At 44.5% G+C, this 22928-nt stretch overlaps 1 protein-coding gene across 2 annotated transcripts in view; it reads right to left on the bottom strand.

Annotated features, from left to right (window-relative positions):
• Positions 1-4643: 4643 nt before the first annotated feature.
• NIPAL3 (NIPA like domain containing 3) overlaps positions 4644-22928 on the bottom strand; it is a 57068-nt gene continuing 38783 nt past the window's right edge. The window contains exons 8-12 of one of the 2 annotated variants that reach the window (XM_032300826.1): positions 20125-20260; positions 17082-17170; positions 15511-15574; positions 13266-13360; positions 4644-8581 (exon numbers count right to left, since the gene is read on the bottom strand). In XM_032300826.1, the coding sequence (XP_032156717.1) occupies positions 8382-8581; positions 13266-13360; positions 15511-15574; positions 17082-17170; positions 20125-20260 (584 nt within the window). In that variant the 3' untranslated portion in view covers positions 4644-8381. Of the gene's footprint in view, positions 8582-11071; positions 12093-13265; positions 13361-15510; positions 15575-17081; positions 17171-20124; positions 20261-22928 lie in introns of those variants that run through there. The other variant, XM_032300827.1, reaches the window with a different exon arrangement.

The raw sequence follows: 22928 nt of genomic DNA, 5'->3' as shown, positions 1-22928 counted from the left end.
AGTCATATGTAGGTTTGAATCCAGGCTCTGCCACTTACCCACCAGGTGGCCTTAGGCAAATTGCTGAACTTCCGTGAACCTCGGTTTCCACATTTGTATCATATAACAGGGGTTGAACGGCTTCCTTGTGGGGCCATTGTGACAAGGAAATACCTAATGTATGTAATGTGCCTGCCCAGAGTGAAAGCTCAATAAAGGTAGTGGGTGTAGGATGCAGGAGGTGTTAAAAGGAGGAAACCAGAAGTCCTAAGACCTGAGTTCAAGTCCTGTGCCTGCAGCTAACCAGCCAGGGACATCCTCCCCACGGCCCTCCCTCTCCTTACATCTGTACCAAGACCAAGGTGGCTCTGCAATGCTGGTCCCATCTTAGCAGCCTGCAGCAAAATAGGCAAATCATGACAATGTCTGACATTTTTCATAAAGCTAAATTATTCAGTTTAAAGGATTACTCGCTATTATGAGATTTTGCTCTTACTATTTTGGTGTTAACATCTTTTTTAAATGAAATGACAGGATAGTAGGGTATTTTTTTTACTTTCTATGTTCCAATTTGACAAAATAAGTTAGAACAAGAGCAAGGACCTGAGACTTGTCCAAACAGATTTTAAAACATATTGGAAAGCCTCGATAATTGAAACAGTATTACTGGTGAATGTATAGGCAGACCAATGGAACAGAATAGCAAGTCTCAAAAATATAGATATTTAGTGTATTATAGAAGTGGTATCCCATTCTTTTGGGCAAAGTTGGACTCTTCCATAAATGGTATTGTCAGAGCTTGGTAGCTATCTTGGCAGAATAAAGTTGGATCCATACCTTGCACTGTGAAGCAGAAAAAACTCCAAATGGCTTTCAGATGTAAACATACAACCAGACTATTGTCTAGTAAGTCCAGCATAAAAAAAAAAAAAAAAAAAACCCTAAAATTACTCAAAGATGACATGGGGAATTCTTTTACAATCTTGGAGTAAGTTAGACCTTTCAAACTATGATTCAAAAACCAGAAGCTATAAAACACAAGACATTCGAGTATATAATACAAATATTTACATAAGTAAATAACATATATATAGAAATAATTATATGTAAAACAAAAAACACAGAAGAAAAAGTCTTTTTTATAGTAAAAGTAAATACTACAAGCAAATTGAAAGGCAAGTAAACAAATTGGAGGGAAATGATTGTGTTATCACAAAGAAAAGTTTAATTGATACCGAAGAGCACTTTGCAATCAACAAGAAATCGAAAGAGCCATAGAATGATGAGCAAAGCATATGGACAATTTACAGGAAGAACAAATAGTGGCCAGGCATGGTGCCTCACGCCTGTAATCCCAGCACTTTGGGAGGCAGGGGCAGGTGGATTGCCCAAGGTCAGGAGTTCGAGACCAGCCAGACCAACATGGTGAAACCACATATCTACTAAAAATGCAAAAGTTAGCTGGGCATGGTAGTGCACGCCTATAATCCCAGCTACTCGGGAGGCTGAGGCAGGAGAATTGCCTGCTCAGGAGGTGGAGATTGCAAGGAGCCGAGATCACGCCTTTGTAGTCCAGCCTGGACAACAAGAGCAAAACTCCGTCTCAGGGAGGGGGGAAAAACAGGCTGGGCGTGGTGGCTCACACCTGTAATCCCAGCAATTTGGGAGGTCAAGGCGGGTGGATCATGAGGTCAGGAGATCGAGACCATCCTGGCCAACACGGTGAGACCCTGTCTTTATTAAAAATACAAAAAATTAGCCTGGTATGGTGGCACGCACCTGGAGTCTCAGCAGGAGAATCGCTTGAACCCAGGAGGCGGAGGCTGCAGTGAGCCAGGATGGCGTCACTGCACTCCAGCCTGGTGACAGAGGGAGACTCCATCTCAAAACAACAACAAATAGTACATGAACATATGCCAAGATGCCTCGCCTCATTCATATGAAGACACATTTGTGACTTGACAATTTTGATAGAAGATATTTTCATAATTATAAGACAATATAAGAAACTGCTGTCTAGTTTCCTGTATCATCCCGACACAGGGATGGCCTACACAGCTGCACTTTCTAAGATCAGAGTGTAGGGATAACCACATAGCTGTATTTCTGATGCTGTTGTTTAAAAAACAAATGGGAGAGCTAAAGATAGGGATTTCTGGTTTTTTTGTGTGTGTCTTTTAACTTTTTACAAAGTAATCCTGAGAATTAAGTGCATCAAAGTTTCCAGAGTGCCTCACATTTCTGTATAAGCTGGAGAAGGCAGAAAGCAATGCTCTGGCTGCCATGTGAATCCTCTCTCATTACATCTGGGCAGCCTTCACAGAACTATGCTCCTACCTGAGTGCCCTATGGCATCACAATGGGAAAATGTTTGTTTCTTGGCTTGCATTTGTTTTGTTTTGTTTTTGAGATGGATTGCCCAGGCTGGAGTGCAATGGTGTGATCTCAGCTCACGGCAACCTCCACCTCCCAGGTTCAAGTGATTGTCCTGCCTCAGCCTCCCGAGTAGCTGGGATTACAGGTGTGTATCACCATGCCCAGCTAATTTTGTATTTTTAGTAGAGACAGGGTTTCTCCATATTAGCCAGGCTGGTCTCAAACTCCCGAACCTCAGGTGATCCGCCAAATTTGGCCTGCCAAAGTGCTGGGACTACAGGAGTGAGCCACCACGCCCAGCTGCAGTTGTTTTATATTTATAATTTTAAATATTCTGCTTGGTGCATTTTGACATTTAATAAGGTCATGATAGAACACGGTGCTGCTGCACCAAACATCATCTTTTTCTTAAACAAGGCTTGGACTTTGTTTCCTTTTTTATTGTTTGTTTGAACAAAAAGAAAGCTGATTTTGTAGTGAAAGTAATAAGCTGATTTTGTAGTGAAACTAATAAGGAACATATTAAAGAGAACAGGATGAGCTACAAAAAGAGTTAGACTTTTGCCAATTTCTATTTATTTAAAAATTTTTACTATTTCATGAAACCAAAAAGTAAAATAAAAACTGAACAAAAAAATTAACGAGGACAAGATTAACGACATAACCTTTTGCCAATCTCAATCTAAATATTTTAATATTTCATGAAACTAAAATTAAAAACTAATAAAAATAACAATAAACAACAAAAAATGAGAACAAGAGTAACTATAAAAAGTAACTCTTTGTCAATCTCTATTTTAAAATTGTACTGTTGCATGAAATAAAGTCTGAGAGTCGTGGATGATTCTAAAATTCCGCCCAGCTCTGTGAGACCGAATTTTATTCCCTCGTCTGGTTAGCAGGTGAGACCATTGCAAACATGGTCCCAGAGACTCAGCTAATGAGCTTCTGTCCTTCAAGTCTGCACCTTCCTTTGAAACCGGGCCAAAGGTGATGTCCTAATGCATGGCAGAATTTACTCCCACTAAAATCCCACTTGCCCACACCAGGAAAGGCAGCACAGTAGAGGGAAGAGCTCAGGTTTTGAAGTCAGGCAGTCCTGGGGTCAAATACTGGCTCTGCTATTCACCAGCTATGAGACCTGAGTCTCAGTTCTTTTTCTTTTGGAGATAGGGTCTTTCTCTGTTGCCCAGGCTAGAGTGCAGAGATGCAATCATTGCTCGCTGCAGCCTCCATCTCCTGGACTCAAGCAGTCCTCTTGCCTCAGCCTCCTGAGTAGCTGGGACTATAGTCACACGAGGACAAGATTAACCACATAAAATTAACCAACCAGGCCTGCTAATTTTTATTTTTATCTTTTTAGTAGAGATGGGGTCTTGCTATGTTGTGCAGGCTGGTCTCAAAGTCCTGAGCTCAAGTGATCCTCCCGCCTTGGCCTCCTAAAGTGTTGGCATTACAGGCATGAGCCACCATGCCCAGCCAGTCTCAGTTTCTTCATCTGTAAAATGAGAATAAGATTAAAATTTATCTCATGGAACTGTTATAAAGGAGAAATGAGATGTAAATATGAGGTCTTAATATTTCATGTGGCATAAAGTGCTTAATATATGAGTATATATAAATGACTGCATTTTTGTGACTGTACAAATAAATATACTGGTACCATACTACACCTGCCTTTGTAAATTGGATACTCAGAATGAAGAGACATATGTGCTTAGAAATGCTTAAAGTGTTCATTATATAATTTAAAAAAGAATAAAGAGAAAAAAACCAGTTTCAATATAATACAATGTCCTGATGGGATGCTCAATATAGTTCTAAGACTTTACATCTAACTCATCCGATCCCTAAAACAATCCATAATAATGCTGTTATTCTTGTTTCACAGATGAGGCACAGAGAGGTTAAGTAAATTGCCCAATGCTACACAGCTAACAAGTGAGAGAGCCAGGAATCAAATCCAAGCAGTGTAGACAGAGAGTCTGTGCTTTTAACCACAGTGAGGGTCACCAGAGAAGTTCAAGTCAGCCTCAACTGCAATTATGGGCATCTCTAGATCTGTACTGTTAATATACAAGCTACATATGGAAATGTAATTAGATGAAATTAAACATTCAGTTCCTTGGTTGCACTAGCCACATTTAGTGTTTAACAGCCACATGTGGACAGTGGTTACCATACTGGGCAGCACAGACGTAGAATACTTTCGTTATCACAGAAAACTCTACTAGACAGTACTGTTCTAGATAATTCTAGGAAGTATCAGCCAAACATAAGACACGAACTCAGCTGTCACTGCATGGATTTTTAATTAAATACCACTTCATAATGTTATTGGCACCTATTACTTTTTTTTTTTTTTTTAATTAAGACATGCCACGTTAGTCGGGAAGTTAACAAAATATAAGCATCCGCACAGAATATATACCTCATGGTGACTTCATTTGCTCAGCTTCTCATAGAAACACACAAATAACCTTTTTTCTGCCTATTGGCCAGTGTTGGAACAGATGTGAATTCACAAGGAAGGCTGCAGGGCTGGTTCTCCAGCACTAGCCTGATGGAGTCCTTTATCTGCAAAGCGCCATCAAACTGGCTGGTTTCCACTAGAAAAGCAATGGGGAGTCAGCCCTCCCTTCTCCACCCAGCGTTCAACTCCAAGCTGCAAACTGCATAACCTGAAGCCTGATATGATGGCAACTGAAGTTTAAATGCAAGTTTGGTGACCTTGCTTTAGGTACCTGGGCTGCTCGGAAGGAGATTCAGGTGTGAAATTTAACATTGCTAGGAGCATTCAAGGGGGCTTGGGGAAGTCAGAGCCGTGAGTAGTGGAAATCTGATGCCTGGGCACGCCTGGTTCCCAGGCATCCCTTCCCCATCCTAACAGCCAGTGCTGCGTATGGCCATCAGCAGACAGTCCATTTATATCACAGGACAAAGACCAGGAGGAACCAGCCCAAGATAGATGACGGCTCCACATCAGCTGTTCTTCCTGACTACTCAAGTGACCTGTGCATGGCTTCCACTCAGGAACCCACCATCTAACTTTCTGCTTGGCCCTTTCATGGCTCAGCTTTGTGGGATGATGCCACTGCCCCAGACCCGACGGCAAGGGAGCTTCCCAGGCTGCAGAAGCAGTTCCTGGGTGGCGCTGTCCCCATGATCTGCACCAGACCTGAAATTACAAAGCACATTCATTCACTCATCTCAAGAAAGCTGGCTCCAAAGCTAAAAGGCTCATACCAAAAAAAAAAAAAAAAAAAAAAAAGGAAGGAAGGAAGGGGGAAGAATAAGTTTGGGAGCACATATATGCCTAAATTATTACTGATCACCTAGGTTTGGCACATCTAAATAGCATCCCTGCTCACCTTCCCTTTCTCCCTCCTGCCCCCACTCCCAGCTTTAGAAAAATCACTTGGGAAAGGAGGAATATATAAATAGCAGTGAAAACTGATTTTAATTTCCACTTTGTGTTTTTTGTTCTTGCAGGCTTGAAGAAGGTAACTTATTCTCCCTTCTGATTCTTCCTCCATGCTGAATAAGCCCTCCTTTTCAATCAGTGCTGATCCTGCCCTTCTCTTCCTCATGAACCATCAATGGCTCCCATGTTCTCTAAGATACACTTTAAACTCCTTAGCCAGGTATTCAAGATCCTCCATGATTTGACCTCCACTGCTTTTTTTTTTTTTTTTGGGGGGACAGGGTCTCATTGTCATCCAGGTTAAGTGCAGTGGTGTGATCATGGCTCATTGTAGCCTTGACTTCCTGGGCTCCAGCGATCCTCCCACCTCAGCCACCTGAGTAGCTGGAATCACAGGCATGTACCACCACACCCAGTCTTTTTTTTTTTTTAATTTTTAGGAGAGACAAGGTCTTGCTGTTACCGAGGCTGATATAAAGCCTCTGGGCTCAAGCGATCCTCCAGCCTTGGCCTGCCAAAGTGCTGGGATTACAGGCGTGAGCCACTGGGCCCAGCTTCTACTACTTAGCTTTGAACCCTGTCTCCTACCACCTTCCCTGGCTCTCTTTTCTTTGCCCAGCTCCTCTTAATCTCTGTGCCTTTGCAAATGCTGGCCCCTCTGCCACAGGGGTGATCACCCTATTTTCATATGCTTTGTGCAAATCTTAGATTTGCCACCCAACTATGAGTGGGGCCAAAATAATCTCCACTTCTGAATACCCCTTTGGGCCCAGGGTCTGACCTTTAGCAGGGTCTCCATCACTGTCATTTTCTGTGGCCCACCACCACACTTCACACCACTCAGAGATTCCTGGGTATTTGTGGCTCCCTCTTCTGGCCTGGAGGGCAGGAACTATGTCTTGTCTTTGTAGCTTTGGCCTTCCAAATGCTTAACACATAGTAAATGCCTTATAAATATTGAATTGAGTTGATACCCACCCTAAGGAAAAGCCCACTGTCTGTTGCCGTCTTAGGCAGTTAAGACACAATACAGAAGTGGTTATCACAGGCAATAGATGTCAGTTTTTGAAGTCAAGGTACTAAATCAGTATTAAGCACAATCAATAAAGATAAATGATCTATCAACACTGGTCTATTAACACTGTTATCATGCCTATTAAAGGCTGTCTAGGGAATTGGTGAGTGTAGCTCTAAGAAATGCCACAGATCCTATGGGGATTACTTAACCTGCCAAAGGAACCCTAGAGAGGAAACTTTCTAGTGAGGGTGCATGGAGCCCTGGGGGTTTTAGCAGAACATCTTTTTAAATTACTAAGCTTTCCAGGTGTGAAATCTCAGGATTGCAGCATCACATCAGAATCACTGGTGGTACCGGTTAAGAATGCAGACACTTGGACCCCACTCCAGTCCCACTTAGAGTGTCTGCAGTTGGGGTGCACGAATCTGCATCTTACATACACTCCTAGGAGATCCTTATGCCCATTAAAGTTTGCAAACCTTTATCTGCCCCTCTCAAAAGTATACCATCAGTCTAGGGGAAGACAGTCAAATATATATGCAGCCAGAAAGAAAGCAACAGCCCTGTTTTTGAGAATGCTTGCTTCTCCCAGACCTATATGTGTGGGGATGAGGACCCAGAGTCTCTATTGATTTCAAGGAAATTAACCAGTAACTTGAGCTTGACTTGTGACTCTGTAATGGAGAGATAGGAGGACAGGTGAAGAGGCTGTCTCTGAAACAAGCATCCCCATCTTTCCAGGGGCACTGGTATGCAGGAAACAACACATAAAACGGTCATATTTTCTACCTATTCTTTTTTAAGAGGCGCAATCACCTTTTGTAAGAGTAAGGGGGACTTTTCTTCCTTAATGGACTGAAGCAACATCACCCTCTCCTATTCTTCCCCTTCTAACTTCCTAATTCCATTAGGGGCACGGGGCAGACAAACAAGTAGTCCTCACAGGACCAAAACCAAATTACTTTTCAGAGTAGATCCAATTTGAATATATCAAGCACATCTTTCCTAGAAGGGCACAGATGACTGGAAGGTAGGGGTACATTTCCGAAACACAAATGTCAGAACCTTCCACCCAGGGCTGGTCCAGCCTGTCATGTGAAGGTGACAGGAATGCTATCACAGATACGGCATCAGGAGTGTGACAGGGAGAGATCAGACATGCACATGAGGTGGAGAAAGAAGAGATTTAGAGGTGTCCAACCTTTCCCTGGATTTGAGAATTAACAGCAGACTCTCTGCCTTGTTTTAGCTCTGAAGCTAAGCAACCTTTGGCTGCTGTTGGAGGAAGCTCAGTTACCATCCTCAAGGATGATAGAAAGGCTTTCCAAATCCCACTGGGCTAATCCAGCAGAGGCTGAATTCCATCCTGCCCACCTGGAATACTGCTTCCATCCCCCACCTCCATCATTTGAAATTTTCAAGACCAAGATAATGCATCCATTGCCAGAGACAAAGGCTTTCTGAGATCATCCTCCGTAGATTCTCAGTTAAAAACAAAATGAGACGTAAAAGGCAAGTTTTAGGATTCAGGGTTGAACCGCTGTCGGCCTGGCGGGAACAGTTATAAATCAAGGGAGGCAAGTCTCATTCCTTCTTGGTGTGCTCTAGGACTCGGTAGGGGACCCCAGAGGCACTTCTGGAGCCGTGCTCTTCTTGCATGACTGGCAGCGTGGCAGGAGCGTAGATCTCAGAAATGTTGTCATTGTTTTCCAGAGCCCCATAGGAAAAAGAAGCTTTGAGGTCAGGCTGGACAGTCATCCCTTTATCATGCATGTTCTGCATACCTGAAATGAAATCCATTTTCCCCACATCATTACATGATAAGGGGGCCAAGGGGGCCGCATCTCCCTCTACCCCACCACATACTAATTATAGTGCTCAACAGCTAATCATGTGCATTGTCAATTTCCTGAATGCTTTAGATTTAAAAGAGAACACCCACAAATATACACTGGAACTATTATGGTTGCTAAGCAACAAGGGATGAATCTTCAGGAAATAGGCGCACAGACCAGCTGCTGTCAGGAGGAACCCTCAATTGGCCTGAAGTGAGGTGGGAATGTTGGTGTGGGCCCCAGGTGGAGTGGAACTAGCACTGTGCTTCGAACGTGGTAGATGCCAACACTTCATTGCTGAATTAAATCAGGATCCAGGAAACTTCATCAAGGAAAGAGGGTAATTTTTGTGTCTTGGGCACCTGAAGGTGACAGACGCATCATGATGCCCAGAGGGAGCATCTTGGCCTTTAACATTAATGTCCCTCCTGATCCACACATAGGGGAAGGTGAAATTTGCTTATTATTACTTCTGGGTACTTTGACGAGGGATTTCCACTTACATTTGAGGGCAAAGCCTTTAATCTTTAATTCTTTTACCTTTATCCAACAATTCCCCTAGTCAGGTCGGGAGGGATGTGGTTACTTTTTTTTTTTTTTTTTTTTTTGAGACAGGGTCTTGCTCTGTCGCCCAGGCTGGAGTGCAGTGGAGTGACCTTGGCTCACTGCAACCTCAACCTCTGGGGCTCAAGCAATCCTCCCACATCAACCTCCTAAGTGGCGGGTACTACAGGTGCATGCCACCATGCCTGGCTAAGTTTTGTGGGTTTTTGATAGAGATGAAGTTTCACCATGTTGCCCAGGCTGGTTTCAAACTTCTGGGCTGAAGTGATCCGCTTGCCCTGGACTCCCGGAAGTGTAGGGATTACAGGTGTGAGCCATTCAGGTTACTTTTGAGGACAACTTTTCCTGCAGGGAATTAAGACTCTTCAAATTCTGCCTTCAGGTTGAGTCATAAGAAATTGAATGCAATGAAACTATGATGATAATTACAGTTGACATCTAACTGCTTAATGTGCCCTGGGCACTGGGCTAAAGCACTTTCTTTTTCTTTTTTTGAGGTAGAGTCTATGTTTCCCAGACTAGTCTTGAACACCTGGAGCTCCAATGATCCTCCTGCCTCAGTCTCCCAAGCAGCTGGGATTACAGGTGCCTGTCCTCAGGGAAGAGAGTTGGCTTAGCAGGTCTGGTTTCACTTTTGGATTCTGTCAATGCCCCTCAGCCAAAGACCAACAGGAATACACCTCTAGTCTAACAAATATGGGTTTACTGACACATTGCAATGACTGGGCTAAGCACTTTAAATAGTCACAGTAACGACAATGGCAATAATGACCATGGCTTATGTGTATTGAGTATTTCGGTGGTGGCAGGTATTGCTCTAAATAGCTATAAAGTTCTATCTCATTTAATCCCCAGGATGACTGATAAGGAAAATGAAGCAGCAGAAATAAAGCATGTAATTTGCCTGAGATCACAGCTAGTAAGGAAACAGGCGCACAGACCAGCTGCTGTCAGGAGGAACCCTCAGTTTAATGCCATTTAATGTAGCAGCATGCCAGGGTTCAAACTCAGGGGGTTTAAACTCAGATGTCCATAATCTGAACTGAATGCTGCGTGGCTTCTCTATATACCTGCGCTTAATCCCCAAACTATCCTATGACAGAGATGAACTACAGTCCTCATTTCCTGGATAAGAAGAGATTCAGAGAGGTAAAGTAACTTGCCCAAGGTCACACAGCTAATGAGAGACAGAGATGGGATCTGACAGCAGAGCCTGTGCTCTTATTCACTCTGCAAACAGCCTGGGAAGACCAAGTCTGTGAAAGGCCCTTTGGCTCTCTATTGCATAAGACTTAGCTGATGGTTCTTTGAAGGGTACAGTTTAAGAGGCCATGGTTTAGATTTTGGGGGAGGGCAGAAGAGGGAAGTGGAAGAGCTGAGGAGGTACCTGTCCTCAGGGAAGAGAGTTGGCTTAACGGGCCTGGTTTAGTTTTTGGATTTTGTCAATGCCCTCCAGCCAAAGCCCAACAGAAATACATCTCTAGTTTAACAAATGTGGGTTTGCTGACACATTGCAATGAGAGAGGTGTACATGGCAGGGAACCATGAGCCATCTGAGTAAGAGGGTGTTAGAAAGGAGTTACTGTGGGGTTGGCTTGGACTAGGTGATTCTGGGGAGGATTCAAGGAAGTGAGGCTTTGCTTTGGATTGGATGCTGTCAGGAAGCAGGCCTAACTCCATAATTGGGGATCTTAGTTCTTATCTAGAAGACGACTAGATTGAAGCTAAAGCTGTGGCTGGTAAAAAAGTGGCAGTCTGTCACATTAGCAAGGTAAGAGGGACGTTTGGTGTTTTTCATAATTTGGACAATGTCTGCTTTTTGTCTGTGTTTAGACAGGATAGCAGAGTAGTACTGTTTGTGTTCTTTATTTATTCATTTTTAATTTTAGGAAAAAACCCTTTTCTTCCCATTCCACCTGCTTGTGTCCTGATCCATCACAGCTGCAGAGTGGCCTTGTCTGTTGCTGATGTTCTGTGAAATTGTTTCTGTTCTACAGGAGAGAAAGGGCTGGCTGAGAGGGCCAGGCTAGCTCCTGGAGGTCAGGGGCTGTGTTTTTCTTTCTCATTTTTAAGAAGTCTTTCAGGTGCCTGAATTACTTAAAGGCTCTCCACATTGTGATGTAGTAAATTTCCGGAATTTGAATATGTCTTGAACAGCATTTGTCAGTTGTGAAGCTACGAATCTAAGTAAACAAAAGGCAAGGTCCTAATACTGACCAGGGAAACCCAGTGGCTGGAAACGCACCTCTGTTTAGCCTGAGACTTGTTTAGCAGTTTATTCTGCATGTTCTACTTGCCACCAGGTCAAAGAAGTGTGTGAAACTTCCAAAGGTTTTTAAAGCAAAAAGGAAGTGAAACCAAATATAATCAGGCATCTACCATGTCCCAGACACCGTGCAAAAGGCCCTTTACACATATGAGCACTAGTCTGAAAGAAGGAACCCAAGTTACAAGTGAGGATGAGAGGCCTTGGGGGGGTCACACAGCAGGAAGGTGGTAGAGTTGGGATTTGAATCCAGGTCATCTGAACTCCAAGCCCACACTCTTCATAGTACAGAACACCTACCATTGGAAGGGTCCTGACAAGCCACTGCAAGGGCAGGGTCTCCCTGTTTTCAATATCTGACTTCCCACTGGTCACAAGGTACAGAGAATGCTGAGAGCCACACCCACAAACAGACCACAGAATGTTGATATCTAAGATTACCTTAGGTTACCTTCTATTTTCCACCAGAAAATACATCTGTATATATATATATATATACACACAAATACTGATATTGATATATACACACACATAGTTTATAAACACACAAACACACGTATATATACACATACTTGCACACACAGAGTTGACACCTCACCTATCTGGAATTCAGCTATCCAGCGCCCTCATCTATCCGGAACACAGCCGAGAAACAAGGAAGTTAGCAAAAAAGGAATCTGAGCAGCCAGATTAGACGTTTAAATAGTTCATGCAACCAAAGCTCATGCACTTAACTCCTAGGAGAAACCTTAGGCCCCCAACTCAGAGCTCCTACATTTTGACTTTATTCGTAATTTGAACAAGTTGGGTTGAATGAACACACTCACATGGAGTTGCTATACTCGGGCAGGCTGATAACAGCAAGAAGGACAGACAACAGCTTAATAACAAGAGAGGAGGAGGAACTAATATAAAAAGTAGGCACATAAACCCTGGGGCCATTTAATGTAGGGGCACAACAGTCAGCCCTGAGAACACACCTGCATCACAGCGTTACAGCATGAAAACCTCTCGAGTAAGCAGTACTCTAGACCGTCAATGTGTTTATGTTTTGTTCATTAGATTGTGTTCATGAAGGACTGGAGATTATGTTTTAGAGAGAGTTCTGTCTTGTATAAATAAAATTAAAATGTTAAGTGTGAAAGCTGATGGTCACCAGCAACCTAGAGTTTAGTTCTGCAAATCTGAGGTTGGTCCAATGTCTTAACTTTTCTAATCAGAATCCCGTTAGGCTAGACAGGCACTCTGCAGTCCTCCACAGGCTCCACCACTCCCTGCTAGGCAGTATTTGCCTGATTCACATGTTTACGTTACTGTCAGGGCTTACAGGCATTTAAATTTGTGTTTCTCTGTATGAATCTTTAGCTTACTAGGCTTTCCAGAACGATCCACTGGCTGTGGCATCCAGGGAATGAGACTATAGTATTTTAATTTCATTCAACTTATTTTCCTTCCCTTCTCTGATCATTTCATTCCAACTAGATGAATGGATTTTTCCATTTGCAGGCATGAAGCCTGGGGCTGCAGATCCTAATTATATTGAGTATGAATCAGAATTTTCTTTAAAAGATCCCCAAATAGACACGGAACTGGCAAGATGTGCTCAAAACCAACCTGAGGTGCCTCAGCCATTGCCTACCCTTTTGCACAAGATTAAAAAAAAAGAAAGAAAAGAAAAAAGACAGTGAGAGAACAGTCACACGATAAAGGCACGGCACAGCAGTTGGTTGTCTCTTTTTAAACAGGAAGTAGCTGTCATTCTATATGGATGGTCAGCTAGACCCACGGGGGCTTTAACCTTACCTGGCATGGCATCCATGGAAATATAGGGCTCAAATGGAATGGCCTTCTTCCTGTTACGTGTGATTAAGAAGACACCCAAAAATGCGATGAGGCACCTGAGGAATGGAGATAAGACAGGAACAGAAATAAGGTCAGGAGCAAGGTCAAGAAGGGATATTTTCAGGCTTAGGTGATGTGAAAGAGAAAGAGGTAAAAAGGCTTGCAGGCTGCGGAGGAGGGCTCACCGCCCCAGGAGCAGGGAGAGGCTGCCAGCCTGGGATCAGCAGGGGCAGCTGCGAGTTGAATAACAACAGCTGGAGTGGCCTCACATGCCCTACACTCTCCATGAGCTGTCATCAGAATAAATTAGACTCTCCTAGGCAAGCTTCTCATGGTTCTTTACTTCCATTCAATCAGGATTCTCTGAATCTTGCCTTAAAAAAAATTTTTTTTAGTTAAAGTCATTCATTTCAATCACTACTAAAGTATAGATGGTAAAATCAATAAAAGTTGGAAAGCCCCTGTACTCCTGGTCTATAGTTCATTATTTTTAATTGTTATGTAGAACTCATTGTCTGAATACACTATGTTTTGCCTGCTCTCCTGTTGGTAGACATTTGGGTTGTTTCCAGTTTGGAAATAAAGCTACTATATCAAAACTCATGTGCAAGTCATTTTGTCAACAGATGCTGATATGATTTGGCTGTGTCCCCACCCAAATCTCATCTTGAATCGTAGTTCCCATAATCCCCATGTGTCATGGGAGGGACCTGCTGGCAGGTAACTGAATCATGGGGGCAGCTACCCCGTGCTGTTCTCGTGATAGTGAGTGAATTCTCACTAGATCTAATGGTTTTATAAGGGGCTTTTCCCCCTTTGCTTGGTACTTCTCTCCTTCCTGTCACCATGTGAAGGAGGATGTGTTTGCTTCCTTCCACCATAATTGTAAATTTCCTGAGGCCTCCCCAGCCATGCTGAACTGTGAGTCAATTAAACCTCTTCCCTTTATAAATTACCCAGTCTGGGGTATGTCTTTATTAGCAGTGTGAGAATAGACTAATACAGATGTACTCTTTCTTTCGGGTGAAAATCTAGAAATGAAATTGCTGGATCATAGGGTAAGGCGATGGCCACATTTCCTTCCTTCCTTTCCTTCCTTTCTTTCCTTCCCTCCCTCCCTTCCTTTCCTTCTTTCTTTCTTTTGTTCTTTCTCTCTCTTTCTTTCTCTTTTCTTTCTTTTATTTTTTTTGAGACAGAGTTACGCTCTCATTGCCCAGGCGGGAGTGCAATGGAATGATCTCAGCTCACTGCAACCTCTACCTCCTGGGTTCAAGAGATTCCCCTGCCTCAGCCTCCCAAGTAGCTGGGATTACAGGCACCTGCTACCATACCTGGCTGATATTTTTGTATTTTTATTAGAGACGGGGTTTCACCATGTTGGCCAGACTGGTCTCAAACTCCTGACCTCCGGTGATCCACCAGCCTCGGCCTCCCAAAGTGTTGGGATTACAGGTGTGAGCCACCACACCTGGCCAAGACCACATTTTTAAAAGTTTGTGATTTCTTTTGATGAATGTGTTCTAGACATGGTTCTGTGTCAGCACCTACAGGCTGGCCTCAAATTTTCAAAATGGCAGCATGGCATGCTATTATCTGGATATGGCATAATTTTTTAAAACATATATTCTACTGCTGAGCATTTCTATTGCTTTCAATTGTTTGTTGAGACAACTAATTAAAAAATTAATAAATAGCCTCATACATGTGTCTTTGAATCCCTGTTGGAGCATTTTTCCAAGATAAATGGTTAGAATGGAATACTGCATCAGAAAGTATGCTTGTTTGGATTTTTTTTGTTGCTGTTGTGAATTTTCCTCCCACATTAAAATATACGAACAGCATGGGAGTGGGCTGCTCTCCTCATCCTCTTGCCAATGTGGAATACTATCAGTCCTGTTAGATTTTGCAAAATGATGGTATCTCATGTAGCTTCAATATGCATTTCTTAGATCCGAGGTGAGGTTGAGAGCCTTCTCATGTGCCAAAATGTGATATTTGAGAAATGCCAAAGAGACTAGAGTCCAAAAGAGAAGAAAGGGGAAGATAAAGCCCTTAGGGGATAAAATGTTCACCTCTGAGGACAAAGCTCCACAATCCCACAGCTCCTCTGAGTCTAAAGGATGGGGCAGCTGTAGCAATAAGGAGAGAGAGGAGCAACCTGCTTGGAATTCTACGTCTTGGGGCCGGCAAGCAGGATGGAACTCACCCCAGTGCAAACATGCAGATATGTAGCACGTCCTCCCCGATGAAGTCCAGGTAAAATACTGCACCTGCAGCAGCAAATCACAGAAAATACCACTGAGCTGTTTTCAAATCACCCATCTGCCAGTCTGTCTGGATTTGGCTAAGCTCTCTTCCCTTCAGGAAGCCAAAATGATCAAAATATATTATGACTGTGCCTTACAAGAAGAATGGAATCAAAGCCATTAGGGGATCAGGTTGTCAAGTTTTTCCCACCTTAGGCCCCTCTGATCTCCATCTAGTTTTTTAACTTTTACTGGGGGATAATATTAGACTCACAAAAGCGGTGCAGAGTCCCCATACACCCTTCCTCCAGCTTCCCCCAGTCATATCTTCCATAACCACAGCACATGATCAAGGCAGGAAAACGACAAAGAACACTTACTAACTAAACCACCGACCCTATTTACCAGTTTGTGCCTACAATCTTCTCCCCTTCACCTTTCTTAAGATGGATAAAGGCTTTGTGCTTATGTTGTTAGAGCTTTCTAACTTTGTGTGGCCAGCAGATGCCAAGTCTGCAGGTCTACTCCTGTGGTATGGGAGTGGGGTAGGACTACTGCCCCTGCCCTGAGCCGGTCTTTGTCTGGAATCATCTCACCTACACAGGCCTCTAGCTGTATTCCTGAGCTCCTGATTCCCTGCCTTGACTTCTGTTCTCACTCAACCACAGCACCTGCTGTTAATTTCAGCCTTGACTGGTCTTCACACTTCTTGACCAAGCTTCTTGACCATGACTTAGCTTAGCTTCTGGCTGCTCTGGATCAACACCCCATGGCCTCTGGTGCTGCTCACAGCATGGGCCCTGGAAGCTGTGTGTCTTGTGTGCTCCTACCTGCTCAGACGGGAACTAGGGCACCACTTGTCTAAAGTGTCGTGCAGAGCACAGGGCTTTACAGCCAGGCTCTCATCAAAGGAAAGCACTTGGTACTTATTAGATATTGTACTCCGAAGATTTTAGTCACCTATTATGCCAGTTAAACAAACAGTTTTATATGCTTGCAGCCTCTGAGGCCACTACAGAAAGAAAATGGAAAAAAAAAAATTAGACATGAAATAGAAGAAAAAGGACTGTAATGCTAATGACCACTTATTGAGCATCGATGGATGTTGCAATGCTATGCATATTCATAATCTTTAAAAATTATATAGAAAAGATTTGTGGTCACTTAGCCAGTGGGGGTTGTGGAGCCAGAAGATGATGGCAAAACTTGTTAAAGTACCCACAGTATGGCACAGGGGACATTTGGATCATACCTATCATAATTCTAGGAGGTAAGTGTTATCACTCCTATTTTATGAATGTGGAGCTGAAGTTCAGAGAGGTTAGGTGAAGTTTGCAGAGGCACACAGCTGGTGTGTGTCTGCGCTGGGATACAAACCCAGGTCTCTCTGTCTGGAAATCCTGCACATTCTCCATGAACCTATAAATCACTCTACAGGGAGAACAAGTCAGCAGAATCAGCCTCCCTCTGCCCTGGGATAACACCCCGCTGCTAAGGTAGAGATGGAAATCTAGCAATGGGCCACCCTTACCTGCTGTGATAGCAATGGTTGTGGATAGAATGTAGCCCACGCTGGCAATCAAAGAGGAGTCGTACATCTGTGAGGCTTGACTCAAAAACCTTCAACACAAAAGCACTCCAGTCAGTGAGCTGTGGAGATGCTGGAAAGGCTAAGAGCTGACAACAGTAGAGTTTGGTTTGAAATATGAAGTTGATACATTTAGGAACGTTCCTTTGGTTTCTAAAAATGCCACCCTCATGTTATAGTGCACCGTGTATCCCTGGTCTGGGGTCCATGCTTGATTCCCACTCTTCCCCTGGACACACAGCTAAGGCCCATCCCCATTTCCCAAGTGAGCCAGGCCATCATAGTCTCACACCTTTGGTTGTATGGTTTCTGTCACCTGAAACGCCCTTCTCCACACCCTGCTGTATCCCCACCCCATTAAAAAGAGCCATTCCTGTATCTCTTATACCCCTGCCCCCAGAAACTCTTACAGCACTAATCACATTCTGCCCAGTGTTATAATTATTCTTTTAAACAAATTTATTTTTAATTTGAAAATAATGAATAATGTGATCCTGCAATAAATACAGGAAAAAGAGAGAAAATTAGAGTCCTTCCTAATCACTCCATCTATGATAAACAATACCCCCATTTTGGAAGATATTCTTTGTCCTTTCTTTTTTTTTTTTTTTTTTTTTATTTTTGAGATAGAGTCTTGCTCTGTTGCCCAGTCTGAAGTGCAGTGGCACAATCTCAGCTCACTGCAACCCCTCTCTTCTGGATTCAAGTGATTCTCTTGTCTCAGCCTCCCAAGTAGCTGGGACTATAGGCACGTATCATCACCCCCGACTAATTTTTTCTATTTTAGTAGAGACGGGGTTTTATCATGTTGCCCAGGCTGGTCTCGAACTCCTGAGCTCCGGCAAGCCACCCGCCTTGGCATCCCAGAGTGCTAAGATTACAGGTGTGAGCCACCATGCCCGGCCTCTTTGCCCTTTCTCTGTATAGTTGCTTATACCATACTCAATTGCTTCCATTTTTTAATTTTGCTTTGTGGCCTAGGAGCGCAGTGGCACAATGATAGCTCACCATACCCTCCAACTACAGGGCTCAAATGCTCCTCCTGCCTCAGCCTCCTGAGTAGCTGGGATTATAGGTGTGAGCCACTGCATGCAGCTTGACTGTAATAGTTTGTTCACTGGCTGTCTTCTTCCTGGGGCTGTGAATGCCTTAGGGCAGTGAGTGGTTACCCTCATCATCTCTGTGTGCTGAGCACTCTCAGTGGGCTGCACTGCCTAGTGAATGAGTAGCTCCTTAGGAGACAGGGCATCTGAGCCATGGTTGTGAGGCCTGGAGGTGCTCAGCACAGAGTCTTGTACTGGCAGGAGCTCTCTGGTGATGACTGGAATTATAGTGGGACCAAAAATAACAATAACCAAAATAACAATACCAAGGCCAATAATCACAGAAACAGTTCATGTTTACTGGACATTTGCCTAGAGATGTTCTCCTAAGAGCTTCATGTGATTCTGTTAGGTAGGAACTGTTGTTCTCATTTGCAGGTGAAGAATCTGAATCTTGGAGAAGCTGAGCAGGAGACAGCAGAGCAGTGAGGACGTGGGCTGGGGAGCCAGATGCCTGGGTTCAGATCTCGGCTCCGCCTCTTCCTAGCCTCATATGCAAAATGAGGAACTGAGGCAAAGAGGGTAAGAGGCTAGGAAGAGGGGATAGTATCCTCAAAGTCAAAGGAGTGTTGTAAGGACCAACTTAGCCAGTTCCATAAAGCACTGGGAAGAGAGCTGGGCTCACACCAAACACCGGGCCAGCAGCAGCTGCTTGTATGGTCCCTGGAGGCCATGCAGCTGGTGGACCTTGAGCCCCAGCCTGAGCTTCCCAGGCTGAATCAGCCTCAAGCACTGCTGAGTCCTGCGTACCTATGCAGGGTTTGTCACCTACGATTTCCTAGAGCCTCTCCTCCTCCCAGGCCCTCTGTTGGACTCAGGGACTCAAATGCAAACAAGACACAGGCCCTGCCCTCAGGCTGCTGCCTTTTGCTTAACTTCATGCTTGAAAGAGGAGGGGGCACTTTGCCTTCCACTTGGGAAGGTTTGGAGACGATATATTGAGGGCAAGAAATGACAACTTTTCTTTCCAACCCAGCAGACAAGCAGGTGCCTCCTAGAGATGGCCACCATTCCGAGGCCCCTGAGACAATCACCTGCCCCGGAGGAGATGGGAAGTGAGGCTGCCTCCAACCACAAATTTGTCATATTCGGGCCAAGTGTGGGGGCTCATGCCTGTAATCCCAGTACTTTGGGAGGCTGACACGAGCGGATCACTTGAGGTGAGGAGTTTGAGACCAGTCTGGCCCACAAAGTGAAATCCCGTCTCTACTAAAAATACAAAAATTAGCCAGCATGGTGGCGCACACCTGTAGTACCAGCTACTTGGGAGGCTGAGGCAGGAGAATCGCTTAAACCCTGGAGGCAGAGGTTGCAATGAGCCGGGATGGCACCACTGCACTCCAGCCTGGGCAACAGTGAGATTCTGTCTCAAAAAAAAAAAAAAAAACAAATGAAAAAATTCTCATTCTGAGGCAACGGGGAAAAACTCATCCACTGCTGGCTTCATATTTCTTTCTTTTTTATTTAATTCTTGTGCCTCAACTTTCTGAATAGCCAGGACTACAGGCATGCGCATCATGCTCAGCTAATTTGTGTGTGTGTGTGGTTTATATATATACATATTTTTTTAACAGAGACAGGGTTTCACCATGTTGGTCAGGCTGGTCTCAAACTCCTGGCCTCAAGTGACCCACCCACCTGAGCCTCCCAAAGAGCTGAGATTACAGGCGTGGGTCATTGTGCTCGGCTTTGCTTTGTCTTTTGAGCAGCACGTGTCCCTCCACATGACAACTCAGCAAATTAGAAGCTCCTCTATCCACGCTGGATGCCAGGGCCTGTAGCATGCTCTGCCCTCCTCTGGCTTCACAGAGTATGTCATCAGGACCCCAGAAGAGAAGCAGCCTGAATGGCAGGACCCAGCAGGAAAAGGATTTGTAACTCACGCAGCCTGGTAGACGGCGGTTGCCACCATGCACACAAACATCACGTAGAAGATGGGGTAGTCAAGCTGCAGGTTCCCTTGAATGGACAAGACAAGCATCCCGGCCACGGCCTTGACTGTCACCACCGTCATGGAGCCTGCAGATAGGGGACAATGGTGAGTGGGGGGCCTCTGGGAAATGCAGAGTTAGGGCCAGAAAGCCAGTCTGTAACCCCAAAGGACTTAGTGAGAAAGAGGGGAGGGAACAGGAACAGAGTCAAGCCAGCAGTTTTAACAGTGACAGATGCTGTTTGCACTGGGTCTTGTATGCGCCTCTCCCGTGACTCCCATCCTCTGTGCTGACTACACCAAAGCAGGGAGAAAGGCCAAACCCCTGCAGGTATTCCTGGATGTCACCTCTATACTGCAGTAAGTTCAGTTCTCTGAGGCCTGGAGTGCCCAGCGCTGTGGTCAAAAGGATCCCTGAATGGATGAATGAACTTACCAGTCTCACAGCAACCAGAGGAAAAACATGTGGTGTGTAAACCGCTCAGGAGTTGTTGGGTTTTTTTAGTGCCCAGTCACCTATATTTTTAAAAACATTTCTCTTGTGTTTCCAAATGCACACCCCTGTGCATATGTGCAAACGTTTCCAGTATGTGTGTACTTATTTTCAAATTATAGTCATGTGACACTGTACTTCAGTGGTATGTACATTATAAAATTTGTACAGGAATATAATTTAAAAGGTGGAGAAAAAAATGATTGAAGTTCTAATATTCTCTCTGTGTACCCAGTGGAGCATCCTGTTCACCTCCCTGTGGAGACCCTTGCTCTACCCTACTGTTCAGAAACGTCTTCTCACTGTGGACTGTCAGACCACCCTGCCACACAGGAGTTAGAGACAGCCCCCAGGAGTGGTCCAGGTGAAGCCGCGGTCCCAGCTGCTCTGCTCTGCTTTCTTAGTCTTCAGCTTTGGTTTATTTTGCTTTCTCCTGCCAACGACCCCCCTACACACATGGTGGCTCTCAGGCCCCTCACCCATTCTGCTACAGTTTCCAAACATCACAGTCACTTAAGCACTTGTCATCAGGGTGTCCTCCTTAGTGAGAAGGGATTGGCCAATGGCCTCAGAACCTTCCGGCCTTCCTATGTAAGAGGAGAGGATGTTTCAGGGCCATGATCCTTCCCATCCATTTTGAAAACAAAGTGACCAAGGAATGAGGACTGATTCATGCTATGATGTGGGTGAACCTCAAAATCATCACGCTCAGTGAAAGAAGCCAGTCACGACAGGTCACAAAGCATATGACTTCATTTACGAAGGCACTCAAAAAGGCAAATCTACAGGGACAGACGGCGGCTTAGTAGTTGTCTGGGGCTGGGAGAAGGGGAACAGGGAGTGACTGCAAATGGGAACAGGGTTTCTTTTTGGGGTGACAAAATGTTCTAAAATTAGATTAGGATGATGGTTTCACAGCTCTATGAAATACTAAAGTGGTCGGGCGCGGTGGCTCAAGCTTGTAATCCCAGCACTTTGGGAGGCCGAGGCGGGTGGATCACAAGGTCAAGAGATCGAGACCATCCTGGTCAACATGGTGAAACCCCGTCTCTACTAAAAATACAAAACATTAGCTGGGTATGGTGGCGCGTGCCTGTAATCCCAGCTACTCAGGAGGCTGAGGCAGGAGAATTGCCTGAACCTAGGAGGCGGAGGTTGCGGTGAGCCGAGATCGCACCATTGCACTCCAGCCTGGGTAACATGGGTGAAACTCCGTCTCAAAAAAAAAAAAAAACAAAAAACTAAAAACCGCTGAATTGTATACTTTAAACATGTGAACTTTATGGTATATAAATTATATCCCAACAGAGCTGTTAAAAAATTAATTAATGCAACCCTGTCTTCAGTGACAGATATCTATTTGGTTGATGGCCTGTCGCTGTGGTGAGGCACTCAACAGGAAGGTCAGAAGAGAAATACACATATTAGGCACCTGCATGTCTCATTTTACCTCGACTCCCTTCTGTGACTTGGAAGTTCTCATACTCCCCGCTTTAGAGAAGTGGACAGTGTGGCTTAAGGAGGGAGGGTCACTAGCCTGAGGCCAGAGATACAAGAGCAGTGCAGCAGCAGGCTCCACCAGCCTTGACACAGCCTGCTCCTCTGCCTCTGTCCGCTCCTCCTTCTCAGGAAGGACTAGCCTTCTCTCTAGTCCCTGGCTAGTACTGAGAAGTAATTCCCTGTTCTTCTTCCACAGCTGTATTTACATATCAAATTATATGCAGTTCTACCCAGGCACAGCGGCTCGTGCCTGTAATCCTGGCACTTTGGGAAGCAGAGGCAGGGGGATCAATTGAGGCCAGGAGGTCAAGACTGCAGTGAGCTATGATTGTACCACTGCACTCCAGCCTGAATGACAGAGCGAGGCTGTCTCAAAAAAAAGGAAAACTTAATATGCAGTTCTAGCCTTAAGCTGATTCAGGAGCCATCTCTTCCACAGCACCCATCCCTCTAAAAGGGGGAAAAAAATAGAGGACAAAATCTGGTTTTGCCTTTGAATCCAGAATTAATTCCTCAGCTCTGATAGGTTTTGCACAGATCTTTTCTGGGCTCAGTTGCCGGGGCGTACTCTACTTCTGTCGTCTCGTAAACAACGTAACTCACCTCATCTTCACTCTGCTTTATTCTTCCTCATTGGAATTGTTACTGCCCAAGCTTACATAACCTATGAATTTGGCTAGTTGTTTACTGCTATTTTCTCCCTTTAGACTGGAGGCTCCTTGAGGACAGGACTTTGTCTCCAGTCAGCAGGGACCCAGCTCCCC

This window comes from Sapajus apella, unplaced genomic scaffold (assembly GCF_009761245.1).
Source record: "Sapajus apella isolate SASKATOON/1434 unplaced genomic scaffold, GSC_monkey_1.0 scaffold43, whole genome shotgun sequence".
NCBI classification, from domain to species: domain Eukaryota; kingdom Metazoa; phylum Chordata; class Mammalia; order Primates; family Cebidae; genus Sapajus; species Sapajus apella.
Note: the sequence above shows the minus strand (reverse complement) of the source record. Positions and strands in the feature narration are given on the sequence as shown.